We start from the raw sequence: 21,888 nt of genomic DNA, 5'->3' as shown, positions 1-21,888 counted from the left end.
AGGAAGATTGAGTTTGCTGGAGTGGTTCTCTTCGTTCCTTTAGGCTATAATGTGCCCAGACAGCTGTTCTTTTAAGCTTGTATTGGGCCTTGTTGTAACAGTACAGGATGTCAAACAGAGAGTGGGATGAAGAAGTAAAGAGGCAGGCAATCAGGAATTCACAATCACTACAGTGGACTGAAGTGATCAACCATTCTGGTTTCTTCATTGTGGAGTAAGACATATTGTGAACATTGAGCATAATATGCCAAATAAAAAAGTGCATGTGAATCAGTGCTTCACCTTGGAGTGTTTTGGCTTCTTGGTGTTGTGGAAGGAAGGCAAAAGGAGAGATATTGCAGAAAATGTAGGATGCAGGATTACCTGTACTAGTCACATTTGCTTGCACTTGGACCATAGGATCCTACATTTGGCTGATTTAAATGCTCATCTGAATACATCTGCCATGGGTAGTGCTACATAATCCAGCCAAAGAGAAAAGAACCATGGCAATTTAACCCTTTTAAAGATGCTCCTAAGCAGCTTGTGGCCGGTGGCATATTTTTAGACTGCAGTCAGTATTGTAATGTGGTCTGTTTGTGCTCGGCAACAGAAATGAGATTAAGGCCACACAATGTGATTTTAGCAATATTGATTAAGGTATAAACAGCAGCAGCAGCATCCAGGTGATTCCTATCCGCTGCTGTGATACATCCTGGGATGCGCTGGGATACATCATCAGTGATGTAACCTGGGGCCTTCGGGTGTTTCAGCTCTTTCAACATCAGACACACTCACCCAGGTGACACAACCAGGATTGAACAGGCTCTAGCTTGTGTCCCAGCAGCATTGATGCAGAGGTCACACCTCTTGATCCACAGCCCTCTGGAGGCTCACTCAGCAGCTTCTGTGATGGTCCTGATGGCTTTTTCTCTCGGCCGACCGCAAGCAGCCAGCAAAACTTCTCCACCCCACCTCCATAGGCTCACATCGTGCCCTCCGCCCATCTCTGGCACTGCCCTACCAGCTCCTGGTACTTGGCATTCTTACGCTCAAGTGCCTCCTCTATCCAGTCTTCCCAAGGCATTGTCAGTTCTTCCATGACCAGCTGCTCGGGGTTTTCTGACAGAATGGCCACGTCAGGACTCAAGGATGATGATGCAATGAAGTCATGGAACTCTACTTGCTTGCCAAGATCGATTTTCGGTTGCCTGTCAGATACTGAGGCAAGCAAGCCTGCTGATGATCTGGGCTGAGGCTGTGGTTGGTCTCCAGCTACGACAAAGGCTTATAGGCTTTTTGCATTGGCGGAGGTGCCTACTGTTGTTAATGGCAAGAAGATACTTTCTGCCACTACTTTCAGCACCTGGTCACGGCATCAGTGATAGCAGCCTTCTCCCAAGGCTTTTGTCATGGTCCAGATCGGGGTCCCTTTAAGTTTAGCTTGTTTATGTTACGATCCGGAACGTTGATTCCCTGTTTTCCCGTGTCTCTCAACTTTGGTGATTAGAGGCAATTAACACTCGGCTGAACCGGTAGTTTATAGTCTCCGGCTTTCAGCCGTTCGGTGCAAGAGTGTTTGCAAAATCACCAAGGTATGGCGTGCCAATGTCATCTGGCCGGAGCAAGCCTAGTCTCCACCTGAAGCGAGTGCCAGTAATTTGCCTTTCCTCACTGGAGCAACCTTGTCAAGTTACCTCGCCAAAGCGAGCCTGCAAAGTTTCCTCACCGAGGTGGGTCCGTCAGTTAACCCACCGGAGGGAATCAACAACTGCTGTCTACTGTTCCCGGGCCGAGTCGAGAGCTTGCCACTACCTGGAGGCTCCAAGTCAAGTCCTGGCCCTGGCGGCATTCAAGCACCAAGTCAAGTCCTGGCCCTGGCGGCATTCAAGCACCAAGTCAAGTCCTGGCCCTGGCAGCATTCAAGCACCAAGTCAAGTCCTGGCCCTGGCGGCATTCAAGCACCAAGTCAAGTCCTAGCCCTGGCAGTCTGTGATTCCTGTCCTATCCCCTTGTCTGAATCCCTTCTCTGCCCCTCTCGCCTCTAGCCCTTGTCTGCAGCCCCCAACTGCACTTCTGTCTAGTTCCATCATCAGAGCTAGATAGGTACTGTCTGTTGTTCATTCGTGTTGGTCTTGTCATGTCTTGTCCTCACCTCCGTGGGGTAAGTCAGGCCGTCTTGCCATTGCCCCGCGGAGGGTCATGAGTCCCGGCCCTATGTCCTGTACCCAGGGAGGGGTCCCAGCTCTCTGTTCTGTGTGTGAGTCCCGGCCCTATGTCCTGTACCCAAGGAGGGGTCACGACTCTGTGTTCTGTGTATGTGTCCATGGTTCCATGTAGCTGCTCCCCAAGACTGAGGCTCTGTGTTCCCATGTTTCTCCTCTCCCTAGCCCGTATCATGTCCTTGCCTGGTTCTGGGGTCCGAGCCCGAGGCAAGACCCAGGTACTGGGTCCTTGCCCAGTCTCTGGCTCGAAGTCCATATCCTAGCCTCTTCATGTCTCCTCTAGTTCTGGGAGCCGATTCCGAGCCCAAGCCCAGACCCTTGGTCCCAGCCTAGTCGTAGTCCTGAGTCCTTGTCCAGTTCGCTATTTCCTGCTCCTGCCTTGCTCTCCTGGTATCGAACAATAAACTAAATCTAAGTAACCTCACAAGATGTGTCTTGCATTTGGGTCCACCCTTGCTCCCAATGCCCCACCATTGTGACAGCTTTTGGGCAGCTGCTGAGGGTGTGTTCCAGGGACCCTCTGCCAGGGCGGAGAGGACATGATGGTGCCTCACTTTAGGGATCTATGACTCTATGACCTTTAGTTTCCATTTAAGAGGGGAGGGGGAGCAAGAGCTGTGTTTATTGTTCTATAGGCAAAATGGCACCTCCAATAATGTTGCACTTGTTCAGCTCTGCAGTGGGGATAAATAGCAATCTAAGGTCCTGTTGCCACTGGACGCTGAGGGATTGGGTCCTGTGTTCAGTCGACCTTCACTACTCTGACTACCTGTAATCCGGTTCCTTCGATAAAGAATGGTGCTCCGTTCCCTTCTGCTTACGACCTCAGATCAGACGCGGAGACCGGCTGAACTTCAGTATATTACTAAGCTGAGGAAAAGAAACTAACGAGGATTCCCTCAGTAACTGTTAATATTTCTGTTTCATTATTATCTAACTTGTACTGATTTACATGATATTTTAAAGGTATGATGAGGCGGTTAGCTTTTGCTTAATGTGATCCTTCAGTAATTCGGCATATTCACTAATCCGGCATTCCTCAGGTCCCAATGGTGCCGGATTATAGAAGGTCGACCTGTAGCAACCGCTCAGTTTTATTCAACCAAGCTAAATACTGGCATTGGTGCTCTCTAAATAGAATGCATTAGTTTAATACACAATAAATGGATTGACATGTTTACACTTTAAATTTGTCCTGCTTGTATTTTACTTCATGCATACTTACTTTTACCAATAAAGATATTTAATTTTTTGGGGGGGCGGGGCGTCGGGCTCTCCACTGCATTCTCAGACTGGATTTCTGATAGCTGAAATGCACACTGATAAGTATCTACAAGTGTTGCCGGGAGGGCTGGATTAAATAAATTAGAACAAGCGATGCCGATGACTTGGAACCCGTTCCCGTCCCCAAGGTCCCGCAATTAGACCTCCAGGCTGGATACACTAATATTTACGTCGTTAATGTCATCTGTCAGAGTAGTTTTAAGTTACACTACCAACGAATGTTCTCGAAAACCTTCTGTGACCTGTGGGTTGACGAAAAAGGGAGGCAGCTGTAGTGAAATGTCAGGGTGACTTGGAGCCGGCACAAGCTGCTGCCACAGAAACTCGCATGATCCATAAATACCTTTAACATAGACCCCAGGCACAGAAGAGTCGCCGCGTTACTGCTGCCGGCCGCTCTCCGGACACTTTCTCCGAAGAACGAGGGTAACACTCAGTGATAACGTTGTCAGCGGGCTGGCACCATGTCTGAGAGCAGAAGCCAGGAGCTTGAAGCAGGGGCGGGCACCAGCGGGGAGCTGGATGACGACGAGCTCCTCGCCACCTTGTCTGCCGAAGAATTAAAGCAACTGCAAAATGAGATGGAAGACCTGGACCCTGACCCACAGGTGCCCCTGGGCCACAGGCAGAAAGATCACACGGAGAAAGCGCCCACTGGCTCCTTCGATCACAGGTCCTTGATTGAGTACTTGTTCTGGGAGAAGGAATCGAACCGACTGCTGGAGGAAGAAAGGATTCCTGTCACTCTGCTGGAGGGCGAGGTGAGTATGTAAACCCGGAACATCCCGACAGCGGATCGCCCCAGAGAACTGCAGCTGGGTTACAGCAAGGCAAAGCGACGGCAACTCTGCACAATATGTAACACAGATAACTAACAATATCCACGGGACAAAATAAATGAGACTAATTTAGAGTACAGAGGACATAACAAGTTATTAAATAAATAGGTTTTTGCTCTTTTTATTGTAGGTATTACTGTTTGGTATCTCTTCTATCGCCATGTTCAGTTGAATCTTTTGCTAGCTAGACACTTGGTCAGTTATATAAATAGAAAGTTAGTCAGTTCGCTGAAGGAGTGAGCCAGGGCAACATGTGCTGCAATATTAATTCATTTCATTCCTCAAATTTCCAAAGCAATTCAATAAATGGGAACGTTTAGTAAACGTGTAAGAAGGATTCTAAATTTAATTCAATCCTTCTCAGAGGAGTTAAATTGGAACGGAGGTGCCTGTTAGCTTTATACGGAAAGCAAAAAGTATGAGCAAAATTTAAACTTCTCTTTTCCAAACAGCAAAATACAACGAAAAGTGCCGATGAGACACAAGCTGGAAAACACTGTGAGGAGGGAAGGAATGAAAGTGAGGCAGAACACAGTGATGGAGGAGAAGAAAGAGAGGACAATCGTGATGGAAATAGCCCGCAGGTCCGGCAGGTGGAAGACGGCGAGCTGGAGAGCAAAGCGGTCCCTTGCAAATCAGAGAAGGAGAATGAGCTGGTGGAAACAATGAAGGCACAGCAAAACAAAGAAATGCCAGTGACTGAACCTGATGCTGAACATGAAAGTAAGAGCAGCAACACGGAGAAAGTCGAGGAGAAGGACCCGGATCAGCCGCACGGCCAGCGGCTGACCGAAAACACCAATTCTTTGTGCGACAAGGCAGATGCAGGATTCTCCAAGGACCGGGGCGAAGTAAATAATGGCGAACAGGAGCCCAAGAAAGAACTCCCCGCACCGCAAAAAGAAAGCAACGAGCCAAAGGGGAAATTAAAGGCAGGAAAGAAGCTGGAAATGGACAGTAGTTTCCTCAAACTTACCGCTAGGCCTTCAGGAAACCCAACGCTGTTGGACGAGTCGCTAGCAAATATCCGCAAGAACAAGCCAGATGTTAAAGAGGTCAACCTGAATAACGTAGAAAACATCCCAAAAGATATGCTGAAAAGCTTTGTGGAAGCTTTAAAGAAGAACAAGCATGTAACCTCTTTCAGCATCACAAACACAGGTGCCGATGATAATATTGCCTTTGCCATAGCCAATATGCTGAGAGAAAATAAGAAAATCATTACCCTCAACATCGAGTCCAACTACATCTCAGGCAAAGGGATTGTGGCTATTATGAGATGCTTGCAATATAACGAGGTCCTCACCGAGCTAAGGTTTCACAACCAAAGGCATATGTTGGGTCATCATGCTGAGATGGAAATTGCCAGACTCCTCAAAGCCAACACAACGCTGCTGAAGTTGGGTTATCACTTTGAGTTGCCGGGGCCCAGGATGGTAGTCACCAACTTGCTGAGTCGCAATCTGGATCAGCAGCGGCAGAAGAGGCTGGAGCAGCAACGAAACCAATCTGCACAGGAGCAAGAAATCCTGGTGAACGCCTGTCAGAAAATCTCCCCCGCAACACTGGCCATGTTGGATGCCTACATGCCGAGTTTCTCAAACCTGTGTGATGAAGATCACTTCCTCCCACCCGTCGCCTTTCACAGTCGCCCGCCAAGCACTGCTCCAAATGTGCAACTTAGAAAAAGGCCCAAACAAACAAGTAAACAAAAAGTTATTCAAGATAGAACAGGTGGGAATGAAACGCCAAACTTAAAGGCTATGATAAGGTCGCTAAAGCCAGTTCCCAGGACGCGACAGGCACCTGTGGTTGAACGTACCCCTCGAGATAAGTTGCTAAATGATATTCGTCAGAGCAACGTGGCCTATTTAAAATCTGTGAGTAATAGTTCCTTGACTCCTTTATAATGCTGTACTCATTTTCCAGTAAATACTATTCATCTAGTATTAGTATTATGATTATGAATAATCAAAATTTTAAATGAATTCTTTCTTGCTGCAAATCTGAAAGACGAAGAAAAACAGCAAATTCAGCTGAGTTGGATAGGAAAGGGAAACGCTGATTTTTCAGGCATAGCTTTTGAACAAGTCTAAAATTTGCTAGTAATTGCTTGTTGGCTGCTTTAGTGTTTTGTGTGGATTACATCTTGAAATAGATTTATATGCAAGATCAATTCGAGAATAAGGTCCTAGCCTGCTAAATCAGATAAAAAAATAGTAGGATGGAGAGTTAGGTAGTTTCAGGATGGAACATAGAATTTAATGCTAAGTGCACCATAAGACTGAAAGTTGGATTGCTAGAAAATTAGTGCTAAGATCATCGTTGTTTGTAATAATGTGGTCAAAGCATGTTGAAAGTCCACAACAAAAGTTTTTAGGTATTGTCAATACCTGGAAGGGCTATAACAAATCGCAATACATTCTCCCGCCGCTGCCTCTCAGGACCGCGTGACCAAGTGTGTGGGTTTCCGCCGGGTGCTCCGGTTTCCTCCCGGGTGCGACATCGTACAGTTGGTAGGTTAATTGGCCATTGCAAATTGTCCTGTGATTAGGCTTGGCTTAAATCAGGGGTGTGGCTTGAGGGGCTGGTAGGGCCAATTCCACACTGTAGCTCAATAAATAAATAAATAAACTTACAGATTCCGACCTGGATATACTAAGTTATAAATCTTGGTAATAAAAATTGTCATGTTACTAGAAGTAATATCCAAGTAGTGCAGAGGTTAAAAATGATATTTCAACGTACAAATCTACACTTCAGTTGCAAATTATGATGAAGCTCATTTAAGGTGAAGTAGAAAAGGATTGCTTTTAGATGAATACAATTGAAAAAAAAAATTTATAGAACTTAAGAACAAAAGAAATAGAAGGAATAATCCATGAAGCTCTTTGAACCTGCACCATTATTCAGTAAGATCATGACTGCTCTGTTTATTGTTTAGACACCATCACATGCCCATTAGATAAAAATCATCCTCAGCATTAAATTATGACTTAGCACCCAAAGGGAATAGGGAAAATTCTTCAATCTATAATAAAGGATAGCTTAGAAAATAAAAATATGATTGAACAGACTTTGCGTGCATTTATGAAACAGGAATTATGCCTGACTAATCCACCTGAAGCCTTTGAAGATGTATATCATTGAGTAGGTGAGAAGGAACCAGAGGATGTTAAGTATTAGATTTCCAGAAGGCTTTTGATGAGGTCCATCATGGGAGGTTAGAACACTGAATTATGGTAATAAATTAGTTTGTTTCATTGACTAATAGGAAATAGGAAGGAATACATACTCAGTGGCCAACTTATTATGTACCCCTTGTACCTAATAAAGTGGCCACTAAGTGTACACTTGTGGTCCTCTGCTCCTATGGCCCATCAACTTCAAGGTTCGACGTGTTGTGCATTCAGAGATGCTCTCCTGCACACCACTGTTGGAACATGTGATTATTTTAAGCTACTGTTGCCTTTCTGTCACTTTGAACCAGGCTGGCCATTTTCCTTTGTCCTCTCTCATTCACAAGATGTTCTTTTGCCCACAGAACTGCCGCTCACAGGATGATTTGTTTCTAACACCATTTTCTGTAAATCTAGAGATTGTTGTGCGTGAAAATTGCAGGAGAGCAGTAGTTTCTGAGACACTCAAATCACCCCATCTGGCACCAACAATCAATCCACAGTCAAGGTCACTTAAGTCACATTACTTCCCCATTCTGATGTTTGGTCTGGACAACAACCCAACCTCTTGACCATGTCTGCATGCTTTTATGCATTGAGTAGCCACATGAATGGCTGATTAGATATCTGCATTAACAAGCAGGTGTACCTAATAAAGAGGCCACTGAGTGTATGTCCTTCTCAGCATGACAGGCTGTGATTAGTGAGTTATCTTAGGGATTGTTGCTTGGGTCCTAACTATTCAAAATCTATATCAACAACGTGGCTAAGGATATCAAATGTAAGGCTTCCAAATTTCTCGATGACAAAAAACATTGTGAGTAGTGATGAGGATGCAAAGAGATTGCAAAGGAATATGGACAAATTGAATGAGTGAGTAACAAAATGGCAGATGGAGCATCATGTGGAAAAATGTGATGTTACCTAATTCAGAGGGGAAAACAGAAATGCTGAGTATCTAGTTGTTGAGATGATGTTCAAAGGGCTTGAGTGTGTCACTGAAGGTGAATATACAAATACAGCAGGCAATATTGGAATATTGATTTATTATTACTGTCATGTAAGTGAAAAGATTAGTTTTGTAAGTTATCCATGCAGATCATTTCAATACATACATACAAACAGAGGTAGTACATGGGGAAAGCATTACCAGATTGCAGAATATAGTTATAGCAATGATACAAGGGTTTGATGAGATGGATTGGGAGTTCAAGAGTTCATCTTTAACATACAAGAGGTCTATTCATGAGCTTTAGGATTAGAAGTTTCCTTGACCCCCGGTGCTGCACCTGTTTCAGCTTTTATATCTTTTGCTCAATGGAAGGGAGAAGAGAGAATGTCTTGGGTTGGGCAGATCACAGGTTGGGAAGGCATGCTCACTGTTTTCCCGAGACAGCAATAAGTGTAGACAAGACGTTGTGTTCATTATTGAGGGATTGTGCAGAGCACACCAGGACACCAGCGTACAGGATACTCGACTGAATGTTATTGATAACCCAGCTTGTACAGCACGTGAAATCCTCCCATGTGGGAGTGGCTAACTCAGTGGCATATGAATAACACTATTAATTACCACTATATCTCCCCTTCTTGAAAAAAACAAAAAACTAGGTTTGTACTTCTTGTCTATAGAACTGTATAGAAATTATAGTCACTGAAATTGAGTGATTCAGTTCACTTTACTCAAAGCACGTATCTTATGCTCCTTACATAAACATAAAAAAGAATTGCCAACATTGTGACTGTCTTTCTGTTTGTTTTAATGGTCTCTCTCTCTCTTTCTCTCTCTTGCTTTGTTTTCCTTCTTTCACCAATTCTTTTTTTTAAAGAACAGTCTCATCTTGTGAAATGTTTTCAACATTAGACCTCTTTGTAAAAAACACTATATCTAATGGAGGTCAGAGTAGACTACCTGAACACTCTGGCGAAGTGAGAAGATTATACTGCCTTTTTAGTCACTTGCCCAAGCTATTAGGCTATGGAGTATACAGTATCTCTGTGGTGGGACAGATAAACGACCCGATCTGGTATAGGTTCCTGGAAGTTTGGAGTGGATGGAGATTCTTGAACAGGTGTGTCCACCTTAGGTAAGTGGTCCTCGTCATAAGGATCAGGCCATTCTATTTCTTCTTCTACCTTTCCTGGACTTTGAACATGTATTAGCACACCTGTTTCCACCTGATTTCACCTTGTGATGTTTTGATCACATGTGTGTATATAAATAAATAAATAAATTGGCGAGACCTGACGCAGACTGGGAGACCGTTTCACTGAACACCTACGCTCTGTCCACCAGAGAAAGCAGGATCTCCCAGTGGCCACACATTTTAATTCCACGTCCCATTCCCATTCTGATATGTCTATCCACGGCCTGCTCTACTGTCAAGATGCAGCCACACTCAGGTTGGAGGAACAACACCTTATATTCCGTCTGGGTAGCCTCCAACCTGACGGCATGAACATTGACTTATCAAACTTCCACTAATGCCCCACCTCTCCCTTGTACCCCATCTGGTATTTATTTATTTATATACACACATTCTTTTTCTCTCTCTCCTTTTTCTCCCTCCGTCCCTCTCACTATACCCCTTGCCCATCCTCTGGGCTTTCCCCCCCTCCCCCTTTTCTTTCTCCCTAGGCCTCCTGTCCCATGACCCTCTCATATCCCTTTTGCCAATCAACTGTCCAGCTCTTGGCTCTATCCCTTCCCCTCCTGTCTTCTCCTATCATTTCGAATCACCCCTCCCCCTCCCACTCTCAAATCTCTTACTAGCTCTTCTTTCAGTCAGTCCTGATGAAGGGTCTCGGCCTGAAACATTGACTGTACCTCCTCCTAGAGATGCTGCCTGGCCTGCTGCGTTCACCAGCAACTTTTATGTGTGTTGCGTGAAATTCCAGCATCTGCAGATTTCCTCGTGTCAGCGTGAATTTCATCCAGTTACCCTGTAATGCAGGAAAGCTTTCACATACCTGAGTTAAGTAGATATTGGTATCTTCCATGAGGGTGGAGTCAGCTTCCATCCACTCACTTTTGCATGACATTCTCAATAGAGTGACTGGTATTGTGAAAGATTTGCTGGGGACATGTTTAGTGTCGTAACAGTATTGCATAAACCTCATTCTGAATCTTTGCAGATGTAGAGGGAAGTCATCCAAGTGTTTTGAGCTGAGGAGGCTGACAAGTGGCCTGTGGTCTGGTTTCAGTAGGAATTTAGTCCCCATCAAGTAGCAGCTGAAGTGTTCACAAGCACACAAAAGAGCCAGCATCTCCTTTTCAGTTTGGGCTTAACGCTATACGGCAGAAGTCCGTTCTCTTGATGCATATGCCACCGGTTTCCATACACCACTGCGGTGTTGCATGAGGACACCCCCAAGCCAAAGGAAGAGGCGTCTGCTGAGACCCTGGTTGCTTTGTTCAGATCAGAGAATGCCAATGTTGGTGGAGAGATAAGCTCTGTTTTAAGTGATGAGAGTGACTTCTCCCATGGTGCATGCCAGGTCTAAGCATTTCTCTGAGAGAGGAGATCTCATAGTGGCTTTGTTTTCTACGCCAATGAAATTTCCCAGCTGGTTTTCCATGTCAAGAAAAATGCAGATCTCTGGTACATTCATAGGTTGGTCCATGTTCTGAACGCCTGCCAATATGTATGCATCTGGTTGAACTCCCTCTGAGGACAGTTGGTGGCCTAAGAACTTCACTTCCAACTTTGCAAATTTACATTTCTTTTGTTCAGAGTGATTCCAGCCCTGTTTCAGTTTCTCCAAGGCAGCTTCCACTCTTTTGTCATTTTCCTCCCTTGCCCCTCCAAAGATAAGTATATCGTCCATTTGGGCAGACTACTCCTTCTCATCCCTTCAAAACTTGGTTCATCCACATCTGAAAGAGTTCAGAGGCCGATGAGATGCCGAAAAGGAATCCTCTGAAGGCATAGCATCTGTACGGTGTGATAAAGGTTGTGAGCTTCTGTGACTCTGGAGCTAAACGGATTTGTCAGAACTCTGAGTTCTCATCTAGTTTGGTGAAGAAATTTTCTCCACCCAGCATACCCAATGTGTGCTCAACAGAGAGCACAATAAAATTCTCCTACCACACTGCATTATAAAATTTTGTTAGATCGACACAGATCCTCATTGTACCATCTGGCTTGGGAAAAGGAACCATACTTACACACCTGCAGTAGGAGCATTCACTATAGTTACTCTAGTTATGATGTCAAGCGCCTCCATTTTCTCAAGTTCGTCTTTGACTTTGTTCATCAATAGTACTGGTACATGCCTCACTATGGTCAGTGAGTAGGTCTTCGCTCCTGGCCTCATTTGGATAAGGTACTCCTCTTTCAGTACCCCCAGCCCTGTGAACAACTCCGGGTAATTCTCCTGCCACTGAACATTGTTTAGCAATCCAACCTTGCAATGAGGTTCAGCTTCTCAATGGTATGTCTTCCCAGCAGTGGTGAGAAGAGATTCTGAACAACATAGACATAATCTTTTAACTGTTTCTCATTTTTAAGGATGGAAGTTGTGAACATTCCTTTCACACTGAGCTTATGTTTCCCTGGCCCCAAGGGCACTTCCGTTGTTGCATTTAGCATAAGATCTGTTTTCTTCGCCAGTTTTGTGAATAGACATTCAGGGATGGCAGTGACATCAGTCACACTATCTATTTTGAACGTCACTGCCTCGTTTTGCAAATGAATCATAGCACATCAGCCTTCACATTAACAAATTTCATGTCACATGCTGGTGATAATAAACCTGATTCTGATTCTAATTGTCTATTTGAATCTAGAGCTCTAAGGAAAGCTGTCTTTGTCTGAATCACAGTCTTCTTTGACCCTCTGAAGAACTGTTTTTGAGTGATACTGGTTTTTAAAATGGGCAACTCTATTGCTTTGGAGGCATTTCACTTCTTTTGGAGACTTGCAGCATCTCCTGCAGTTGGACATTTTATCTGCTCTTTGTTTTGCTGGTTTATTTTGTCTGAGCTGAGCTCTACTGTTATCCCTTTCTGCAGTCTCTCTGACTGCATCTTGTTAGCACCCTTCATTTCGTACAGCTTCAAGCTTTACCTCAGTATTTTTTCTGTGCCTGAGTTCTGCCTGTTGCTGACGAATACTCTCACTCTGCCTGACTGTAGTAATAGCTTTCTCTAGTGTGAGATTTGCCTGCAAATGAACTCTCTCTGACAATTTGGTGTCTAGTGGCCCAACAACAGTCCCTTTTCTAATGAGCTCATCTCTGAAATTTTCATATGCGCAGTTATCTGACAGGGTGTACAATGTTGCAATTAAGTCATTTACATTTTTATCTGACTCCTTTTTTCTGGAGTTGAACTTCGCCCTCTCATATACCATATCTTGCGTTCCTGTGAAATATTCTTTGAATTTGTTCTGCTCTCATTTGTACTCTTTTTTTCTAAGCATCCATCAGTCCTAATCCACCCATGATGTCATCTGCTTTGTCACCCATGCAGTATATCAGTGTGCTTACTTGATGCTCTTCTGAAGCCTGAGTGAGATTGTTTGCAACCCTAAATCTCTCAAAGTCCTCTGGTTTAGAGAAATCAAATGTCTCAGGTGGGCTTTATTAGATAAATAGATGTAGGCACTGCAGTTATTACCTCTATTTTCCTGTTTACTTGTTTAGAATTTTATTTATTTGGACTACAAAGTCTTCTTTTCTCTCCCTAAGAGTTGGACAGACTTCTCTTCTGTGTGTATCTCTGTGCACTTCCCAGGCTAGTGGCCTACAGAATATTACAGTACAATATATCCACTTTTGGGTGCAGCTTGAAGGCGTTGCCTAGCAACCCTGGCCCTTTCTTACCTTGTGGTGCAAACTAGCATAGGCGGTTTAGGTTGATAAGCCTCTGGATATTTTTCATAGATTTACTGTATGCAAACAAGAACAGTCACTGTAAATTTTGTCCTGTTGGGTATCTCACTTGGACTGTGGCACCAATTCATTGACGATCCCATTTCTGACACCATGTTGTGTTCATTATCAAGGGACAGTGCAGAGCACAGCAGGACGCCAGCATGCAGGCTGTTCAACTCAACTTTATTGATAATCCAGCTTGCACAGTATGTAGACTCCTTCTATGTGAACATGGCTAATGGAGTGGCATAGGAATGACACTATTAACTACTATTACACAAGTCAGAAGGAACACTGGCCTTTATAGTAAGAGAGTTGAGTACAAGAGTAAAGATGTCTTGCTACAATTATACAGAGTATTGGTAAGATCAGCCCTAGAATCACTGTTTACAGTCTTGGTTACCAATAAAGGACCAACTTACCTTTGTAGGAATATTAAGTTTCAGCAGACAGATGTGGAGATGATGAATTGCATGAGGAAAAACTGAGCAGCGTCAGCATCTGTTTCCTACAGTTTTCCAGAACAAGAAATTCTGGCCCCAAACAAGTTATGTTTGGCCAAAACCTTTGGAAGAAAAAGTTCCTTAGTTCGCAATTCATTTACCAGATCTTCAAAGCATTTATTTTGTCAATTTCCTACAGAATCTTACCTATCAATGCAATCACTTGCCATTTCCCAAATATACAGAGAGATCAAACCATAGGAGGATGCCTTCATCCAGAAATCAATGTATTGAATTGTTACTGCATCGTCCCCCAACCACAACAATTGTATCTTCCTCGAATAAGGAGACCAGAGTAGTAAACAGATTGACTTAAATGAACAGAGATTTGAGAAATACATGGAGGAGGATAGAGGACACTATAAACAGATTTAAACATGAAAAGACAAGGGAAGACTTGAGCTGAGAATAAAATGGCTTTATGCATTGGTTGGACTTGCTGGAAATCTATGTAGTACTTCCCATTTCTTTCTTGCATAAGCTGCTTCATATTGAGATGAGCATAGACAGGTCTGATGCTTGTTTTCAAAAGGTGAACCTTATTACCATGGATACTGGTAATCCTATAACACATGATGCAGTGAAATTCATAATATTATGAATATTTAGATCATAAATGTCAGCAGCTAATCTCACTTAACTTATACAATTTGAATCTGTTTGGGATGCTAAGTAGTGATTGCCAAAGGAGAACTAGTTGGGATCATGGAATTGGAAACTGGCATTAGTCAGGTTTAGGAACATCCACTTGACGTACCAAAAACCATTCTAGTATCTTTGTTTTATCTCATCTATTGTCCTTGTATTTTGCAGTTTTGTAAAGTTCATTTCCTTGGTGAACTCAGGTGCAAATTCCTAATGACATATAAAACATATTGGTGCAAAATTTAAGATCTTCACCCCAGATGAGAAAACAATGTGGCAAATTTACAGAAGTCAACTCTGAAATGTCAAAAAATAGATCAATCATACATTGAATTTTAATGATATTCTTCATATTATCCTCAATTCTAATGCTGAGATTATTGTCAACATTTTCTGGCATACTTTTTGTAAACCTAGAATTTTACAATGCTGTCGGTATTTAATAAATTTCAAAATTGTCTGCTGCAGCTACATTATGCAATTTTAAATACACAGCTTAATACCTTGACAAGAACAGAAACTTGTTATAATCCAAAAAATGTTTTCCACTGACATCATGCACTTTTGCTTAAAAACAAAATCAGATGGTGATCAGGATTTTAATTTATGTTTATACTAGAAGTTGTATCCGTCTTCAGAATTAAATTAACTTTGATCACAGATGTTAGAATTGCAAGGATATATGCATTCAATTCCCAATACATTAATTATTAAAAAAAATAGTAAGTAACATCATCTTGTTCCTCTCATTCAATGAGATCATGGTTCATCCAACCTCAACTCAAATACAACTTTCTCACTCTCACCATACCATTAAATTATCTTGTGGTTGAAATGTCTGTCAGACTTTCCCTTGAATATATTCAGTAATTCTGTTTACACTGTTACGTACCCCATAACTGGGTTGCCAAACTAGCAGAAATGGACCACTTAGTTGGAGTCTAGTTTAACAGAAACTAATAAAGTTTTATTAAAGAAATAAGTAACACAGTACTCTAATCGTAAGGATGTAAATGCAACAGGTTAGCAATGATAAAACACACATGTACACAGAACTAGGGTAATAGGAATCAACCAAGCTGTATCGCAGTCTAGGGGTAAAGTGATCAGTCTCAAGTGACGCAGAGTTCAGTTCAGTTTAGTACAGTTCGCAGTAATCGCTGTTGTGCCGTTGGAGAGAGAGAGAGAATGCAAATTTTGATTCAAACAGACCTTTGATGTTCTTCGCAGTTAGCTTTCGGGCGAACCCTTTTATGTCTTCTGTGGTCACCGACTGTGACTCCTCCGTTCTGGATACAACCGTTCTTCCGCAGTGAACCCGGCACCCAGGCAAGGGCGGACACACACACCAGGTTCCCACCGATCGTCCCTTTTCACCCTGTCAGTCTGTGGTTGGTTCCCTCAAACCAGACCTCCAACTCCCACCAACTTGTGGGGGCACACCGCTCTTCCAGGGTCTCGTTATCTCGTGATCTCGTGCTGTGTCGTGCCTTAGCGAACCTGTTCTTTTTATTCCCCTGCTGGGGTATCGCCTGTCCATCAAACTTCAAACAGTTCAGGTTCAAAGCAACCGGTCTGTCAATATTCTGAAATGTGTTTCTTTCTCGTTAATCTCTCTCTTCTCTCTTATTGGCATCTTGAATGTTTCTCCATTGTCTCACTTATCTCTCTCTCATTAGCATCAATCTTCTGATAACTTGGTTTTTCGTCACAACCCTATCCTTCAAAGGATTTTTACCAGGGTAAAAATTATGGGCATGTATACATTATTAGATACACACTAATATACATGGTCATCAGCTATTTGGCTAATACAGTGAACTTTAACACCTTGACAGACAGTCAGCAATCACATTTTCCGTTCCTCTTACATGTGTTATTTTAATATCCTCTAAGACCAGGCTCCAACTTAGCAACCTTTTGTTTTTATCCTTCATAGTGCCCAAAAACACTAATGGGTTGTGAAAAGTGTAAATTCTCAGTGGTTTCCGTCCCGGACAAATATAACAAAAGTCGTCCCAAACAAACTTAGCATTCTTTGGCAAGAGCTTAGTAAGAGGGAGGGTAATATCCGCAAAGTTTTTGCAAAACTTCCGATAGTACCCCACCATCCCCAAGAACCTTCTCAGTGCTCTCTTGTCTGTTGGGGTGGGGACTTCAGAGATAGCCCGCACCTTAGCCTGCATCGGAGCCAGCTGTCCCTGTCCTACCACAAATCTCATATAAGTGACCTTCGCGTGGCCGAATTTACTTTTTGTGAGGTTCACTGTCAGGCTGGCTTCAGCCAGCTTTTTAAACAGTTCATCTACTGCCACAATGCGCTCCTCCCACGTGTCACTCCAGACCACTAAATCGTCAATATACGTTTCTGCGTTCCTTAGCCCTTTTGTCACTGAATTAATCATCCTATAGGGGTGTTGCTTACTAGGCTGACCTGATGTGACAACAACACCATGTCCCAGCTCTTTGCATCACCTCAGGACATCCAGACATACGTCTGCATGCCAGTTAGTTAGCTTTATCGACGGCTCGCTCTGTTCGGGGGTTAAGTGAGAGAACTCATCAGCAAAGTTGGCCAAAACAATAGAGTTCTTCCATCTGGTTGGCACCATACTTACCTTTTCAAAATGGGTTTTCCCCTTACCAGGTGGCACCCTAGCCTCATTAATTTTCGTGATAACACTGACTAGGTCTGCTCACTTATCGTGGCAAGCTGTTAACATATCAATAGCCTATAACTGTGTTAGTTCACGTCTACAATAGTCAATAGCATCCTTCCTCCTGTGCGGTCAGTAAAACTCTTTCATGATTCTATCGACTGCCTTCCTCACCCCAAAATGTCCACTGAGGGGTATCTTGTGGGCCAGGGTAAAAATCTCGCCCCTATAAATTTTCGGCACTACCACCTGGCGCACCACCCCCCATTCCTCATCTGCGGGCATGGTACTTGGTCTCCATTTCCTCCTTAGTACTCCCTCCTTCACATAATAGCCCACTGGCTCCCTTTTTAATTCTGCGTCGGAGAGATCTGCCTCCGTCAAAACCATCAGCTCCTCGTCTCGTTCCTGTGCCTGTATAAATTCCTTCCTTGCAAATGATAAGTCTACCTCAACTTCTATTTCACTACGCCCCTTCTTCTCACTTTCTAACCCCTCCTGGTACAAAGCTGGTAAAAACGTCTCAGCTAAATCTACATTCCCTTCGGCAGCCTTTCTGGACATGCACTGAGTCACTGCGCAAATGGGATAAACCTGTGAGTCCATGGGCGGGGCCTCAATGCTGACAGGCTGGCTTGTCAGTTTTACTGCTGAGTACACATTTCCGCTGGCGAGGTCATTACTGAGTAAGACCTCCACGTCTTCCATCAGTAGTTTGGGCATCACCCTGATCGTGACCGGTCCATAGACCAAGTCGTTTTTTAGGTGTGTCTGGTGCAAAGGTACTGCTTCAGTCCCTTTCCCAATGCCTTTTATCACCCTGACCTCCCCAGTCTGGGTCTCTGAACTAAAGTCTAACACACTCTTTAATATCAATGACTGACAAGCTCCAGTGTCTCTCCAGATCCGTACTGGAACCGGGTTTAACCCCTCCTTCACTGACACCAATCCAGCTAAGATAAACTTCTCGCACCCTTCCTGAACTTTATCAGACCTCTTCTCCCCTAGCGGTTTGTTTGCCAGCTCAATACAGCCAGTCGGAATCATCGTTTTTCCTTTCCCCGTCTCCTTCTTTGGGGCAAAGCACCTGGACGCAAAGTGACCAGCTTTCACACAATTATAGCATATGACCCCAGGAGACTTCCTACTAAACTGCTCCCGGTCGACGGATCCTTCTCACTAGTGCCTGGCTTACTTTCTGGCTTTTCCAGCGAACTCTCTCTGCCCTCTTGACTATCCTTCTGGTAGCTTTTACTCGGGGTAAACTTTGCTTTGTGCGTTAACGCGTATTCATCTGCTAACTTAGCAGTTGTGGCTAAGGTTTCTGCCTCTTTCTATCTAGGTAGGGCCTCATACCTTCTGGGACACAACCTTTAAACTGCTCAATCAGTATTAGCTGTAGCAGTCTGTCATAATCCCCATTGACCCCTTTCGAGGCGCACCAACGCTTACAATACATCTGCATCTCATGGGCAAACTCTAAATACGTGCGGCCCCACTGCCTTCTCGCATTCCGGAACCTCTGCCGGTATGCCTCCGGGACCAACTCATAAATCCTGAGTATCGCCTCTTTCACCACATCATACCTCTGGGCATCTTCTGCGGACAATGCCGAGTAAGCTTGTTGAGTTTTTCCTTTAAGTACGCTCTGAAGTAAAATAGCCCACTTATCCCTCGGCCAGTCCTGACTTGCAGCGACTTTTTCAAAATGTAGAAAGTACCGATCAACATCGGCCTCCTCAAATGGGGGAACCAGCCTAACCTCCTGGGTCGCCCTGAACCCTCCACCTTGGTTCAGCATGGGCCCCTGCGCTAGCATCATCCTTAACTTCTCCAGCTCAAATTTCCTTTCCCTCTGTTTCTCTCTCTCTTCTCGTTCTAACTGCCAGTCCCTCTCTTCTTGGTCCAGCTGTTTTATTCTCTCTTCTCATTCCAACTGCCTGTCCCTCTCTTCTCGTTCCAGCTATTTTACCAGGAACTCGTGCTCGAGTCTCAATTTTTCCATTTGCAGCTGTACTGCTTCTCCACCAGGTTTGCCCATAGATACCACCTTCAGCTCCCCTTGGGGAAACACACCTTTAGATACATAATGCTCAATGATAGCTCTGTGCATCTCCGCTCTCCTCATTGTCGACTTCCCCTTAAAAAGATTCAACTGTTTGGCAACAATTGCCAATTCTGATTGCCTGGCATCCTCTAATGCCTCCAAGGTTGGCGGCTTTAGAAATTCCTCAATCTCTATTTCTGCTGTTTGCCCTTTCTTTCTTTTGAGAATTTTAACCCAATCAATTTACCCAGTCCCAAATCTGGCGTTCAAATTCGCGGATGAGATCCCCACTTATGTTACGTACCCTGTAACTGGGTTGCCAAACCAGCAGAAATGGACCACTTAGTTGGAGTCTGGTTTAACAGAAACTAATAAAGTTTTATTGAAGAAATAAGTAACACAGTACTCTAATTGTAAGGATATAAATGCAACAGTTTAGCAATGATAAAACGCACATGTACACAGAACTAGGGTAATAGGAATTAACCAAGCTCTATCGCAGTCTAGGGGTAAAATGATCAGTCTCAAGTGACGCAGAGTTCAGCTCAGCTTAGTACAGTTTGCAGTAATCGCTGTTGTGCTATTGGAGAGAGAGAGAGAATGCAAATTTTGATTCAAACAGACCTTTGATGTTCTTCGTAGTTAGCTTTAGGGCGAACCCTTTTATGTCTTCTGCGGTCACCGACTGTGACCACTCTGTTCCGGATACGACCGTTCTTCCGCGGTGAACCCGGCACCCAGGCAAGGGCGGACACACACACCAGGTTCCCGCCGATCGTCCCTTTTCACCCTGTGCGTCTATGGTCGGTTCCCTCGAACCAGACCTCCAACTCCCACCAACTTGTGGGGGCACACCGCTCTTCCAGGGTCTCGTTATCTTGTGATCTCATGGTGTGTCATGCCTGAGCGAACCTGTTCTTTTTATCCCCCTGCTGGGGTATCGCCTGTCCATCAAACTTCAAACAGTTCAGGTTCAAAGCAACCGGTCTGTCAATATTCTGAAATATTCTGAAATGTGTTTCTTTCTCGTTAATCTCTCTCTTCTCTCTTATTAGCATTTTGAATGTTTCTCCATTGTCTCACTTATCTCTCTCTCATTAGCATCAATCTTCTGATAACTTGGTTTTTCATCACAGCACACATCTCTGGGATGGAGAATTTGAAAATTTCATGATTCTTCAGGAAGATAAATTATTTTCATCTCCATGTCAAATGGGTAACCCCTTGTTGTGAATCTATGCCCCCTGATTTTGACCTGCAGCCCCTTCCCAAACCACCCAAGAGAAACACTCTGTCATCATCCACCCCATCAATTCCCCTCAGAATCTTTTACAATACAGTAACTTGTTATTCTTCTACACTCTAATAAATACAATCCCTTCCTCCCAGGAAATTAACCCAGTTAGCCTTCTCCACACTTCTTTCAGTGCAAGCACATCCTCTCTTTAATATGGAAACCAGAACTGCATAGAGCACTCCGTGTGTACACTTATTACAATGTAAAAAACTTGCATCAGAACTTTTATAATACACAACCCTCGCAATAACATCAACATTCCATTAACCTAAGTATTTATTGTAACTGCACACTAACTTTGTATTTTATGTACCAGGAGATCCATATCCTTTTTCAAACAACACTTTGAAGTATAACTCCATTTAAATAACAATTTTTTCATTCTTCCTTCCAAAAATGTAAATAATCTCTATTTTTCCATATTACACTCTGCCAGTCTAATGCCCACTTGCTGCAGCAACCTGTCTTTACATTTTCTGCATCCTTCTCACAACTTGCTACCATTATACAGTATCTTCAGCAAATGTGTTTTTCATATATTTGGCCACTTCATCCAACTCATTAACATAGATAATTAAGGCCCTGCAATTGATACCTGTGACACCTCATTAATTACTAATTTCCAAAGCAGTTCTCTATTGAAATTTTTATTTTGCAATTAAATGGAACATTGTGCAACTAATTCTCTGCACTCAGGAATGATGAAAAGTCTTGCTTGGGCACCACACAGATGTCCATTCTTCTTTTAAAATGTAAGAGGACATTCAGCTTCTGATATCCTTGTGTGATTAGTTGCATTTCAACTAAATATTGAAATTAACTTTGTTTTGTTTTATTAACAGGTTCCTCTTCCAAAGCTGTTGGGTTAGTCGTGTTAATGTGGAGTGTCAGTAAGCCAGATATTTGGCTAAAATTTCAAAATCGTGCAACAATGGAGGAGGAGTGTCACAATAAACCTTTGACAGATTCCTACTGTTTGCATATCTGTGTGGGAACAATTAATAAGAACAGGTTGGAGGTGTTTATGCATAAAAGCCTATTGTCTTAGAAAGTTATTTATTCACTTTAATTTGTATCTTGGAATTGGGAATGTATTATAAAATTATACAATTATCAGCTACATGTTTATCATTCTGATCCATTACAGCTCTTACTGTACACTACTGAACATATTACAAAGGCCTAAAGTTCACAGTGAAGGTTTTGAGTCCCAGAATACTGTTGTTTAATGCCATTTTCAATGATAGAGCTCAAACTCCACTCCAGGTTATTGGTGAAACATCAAGTGGTAAGATTTTCTGTATTTTAGATGAGCAATACTTAATGTATTTATTCTAGTCTGTCCTTTTTACTTTC

General features: G+C 43.3%; 1 protein-coding gene across 1 annotated transcript; it reads left to right on the top strand.

Annotated features, from left to right (window-relative positions):
* The first annotated feature begins 3,777 nt into the window (after nt 1-3,777).
* lmod3 (leiomodin 3 (fetal)) lies at nt 3,778-21,652 on the top strand. The gene is made up of 3 exons (XM_072280545.1): nt 3,778-4,249; nt 4,780-6,207; nt 21,375-21,652. The coding sequence occupies exons 1-3, from the start codon at nt 3,953-3,955 to the stop codon at nt 21,399-21,401; spliced, it is 1,752 nt and encodes a 583-aa protein (XP_072136646.1). The 5' UTR covers nt 3,778-3,952; the 3' UTR covers nt 21,402-21,652.
* The last annotated feature ends 236 nt before the right edge of the window (nt 21,653-21,888 follow it).

Source organism: Mobula birostris, chromosome 16 (assembly GCF_030028105.1).
Source record: "Mobula birostris isolate sMobBir1 chromosome 16, sMobBir1.hap1, whole genome shotgun sequence".
Taxonomy (NCBI): Eukaryota; Metazoa; Chordata; class Chondrichthyes; order Myliobatiformes; family Myliobatidae; genus Mobula; species Mobula birostris.
This window is presented reverse-complemented; position numbering and strand designations above follow the sequence as displayed.

What these genes read in the sequence shown, in the direction of transcription:
- lmod3 (XM_072280545.1), top strand. Translation starts at nt 3,953, where the DNA reads ATGTCTGAGAGCAGAAGCCAGGAGCTTGAAGCAGGGGCGGGCACCAGC. An exon ending in TCACTCTGCTGGAGGGCGAG is followed by an intron (nt 4,250 to 4,779) that starts GTGAGTATGTAA and finishes TTTTCCAAACAG; the next exon opens with CAAAATACAACGAAAAGTGC. An exon ending in ACGTGGCCTATTTAAAATCT is followed by an intron (nt 6,208 to 21,374) that starts GTGAGTAATAGT and finishes TTTTATTAACAG; the next exon opens with GTTCCTCTTCCAAAGCTGTT.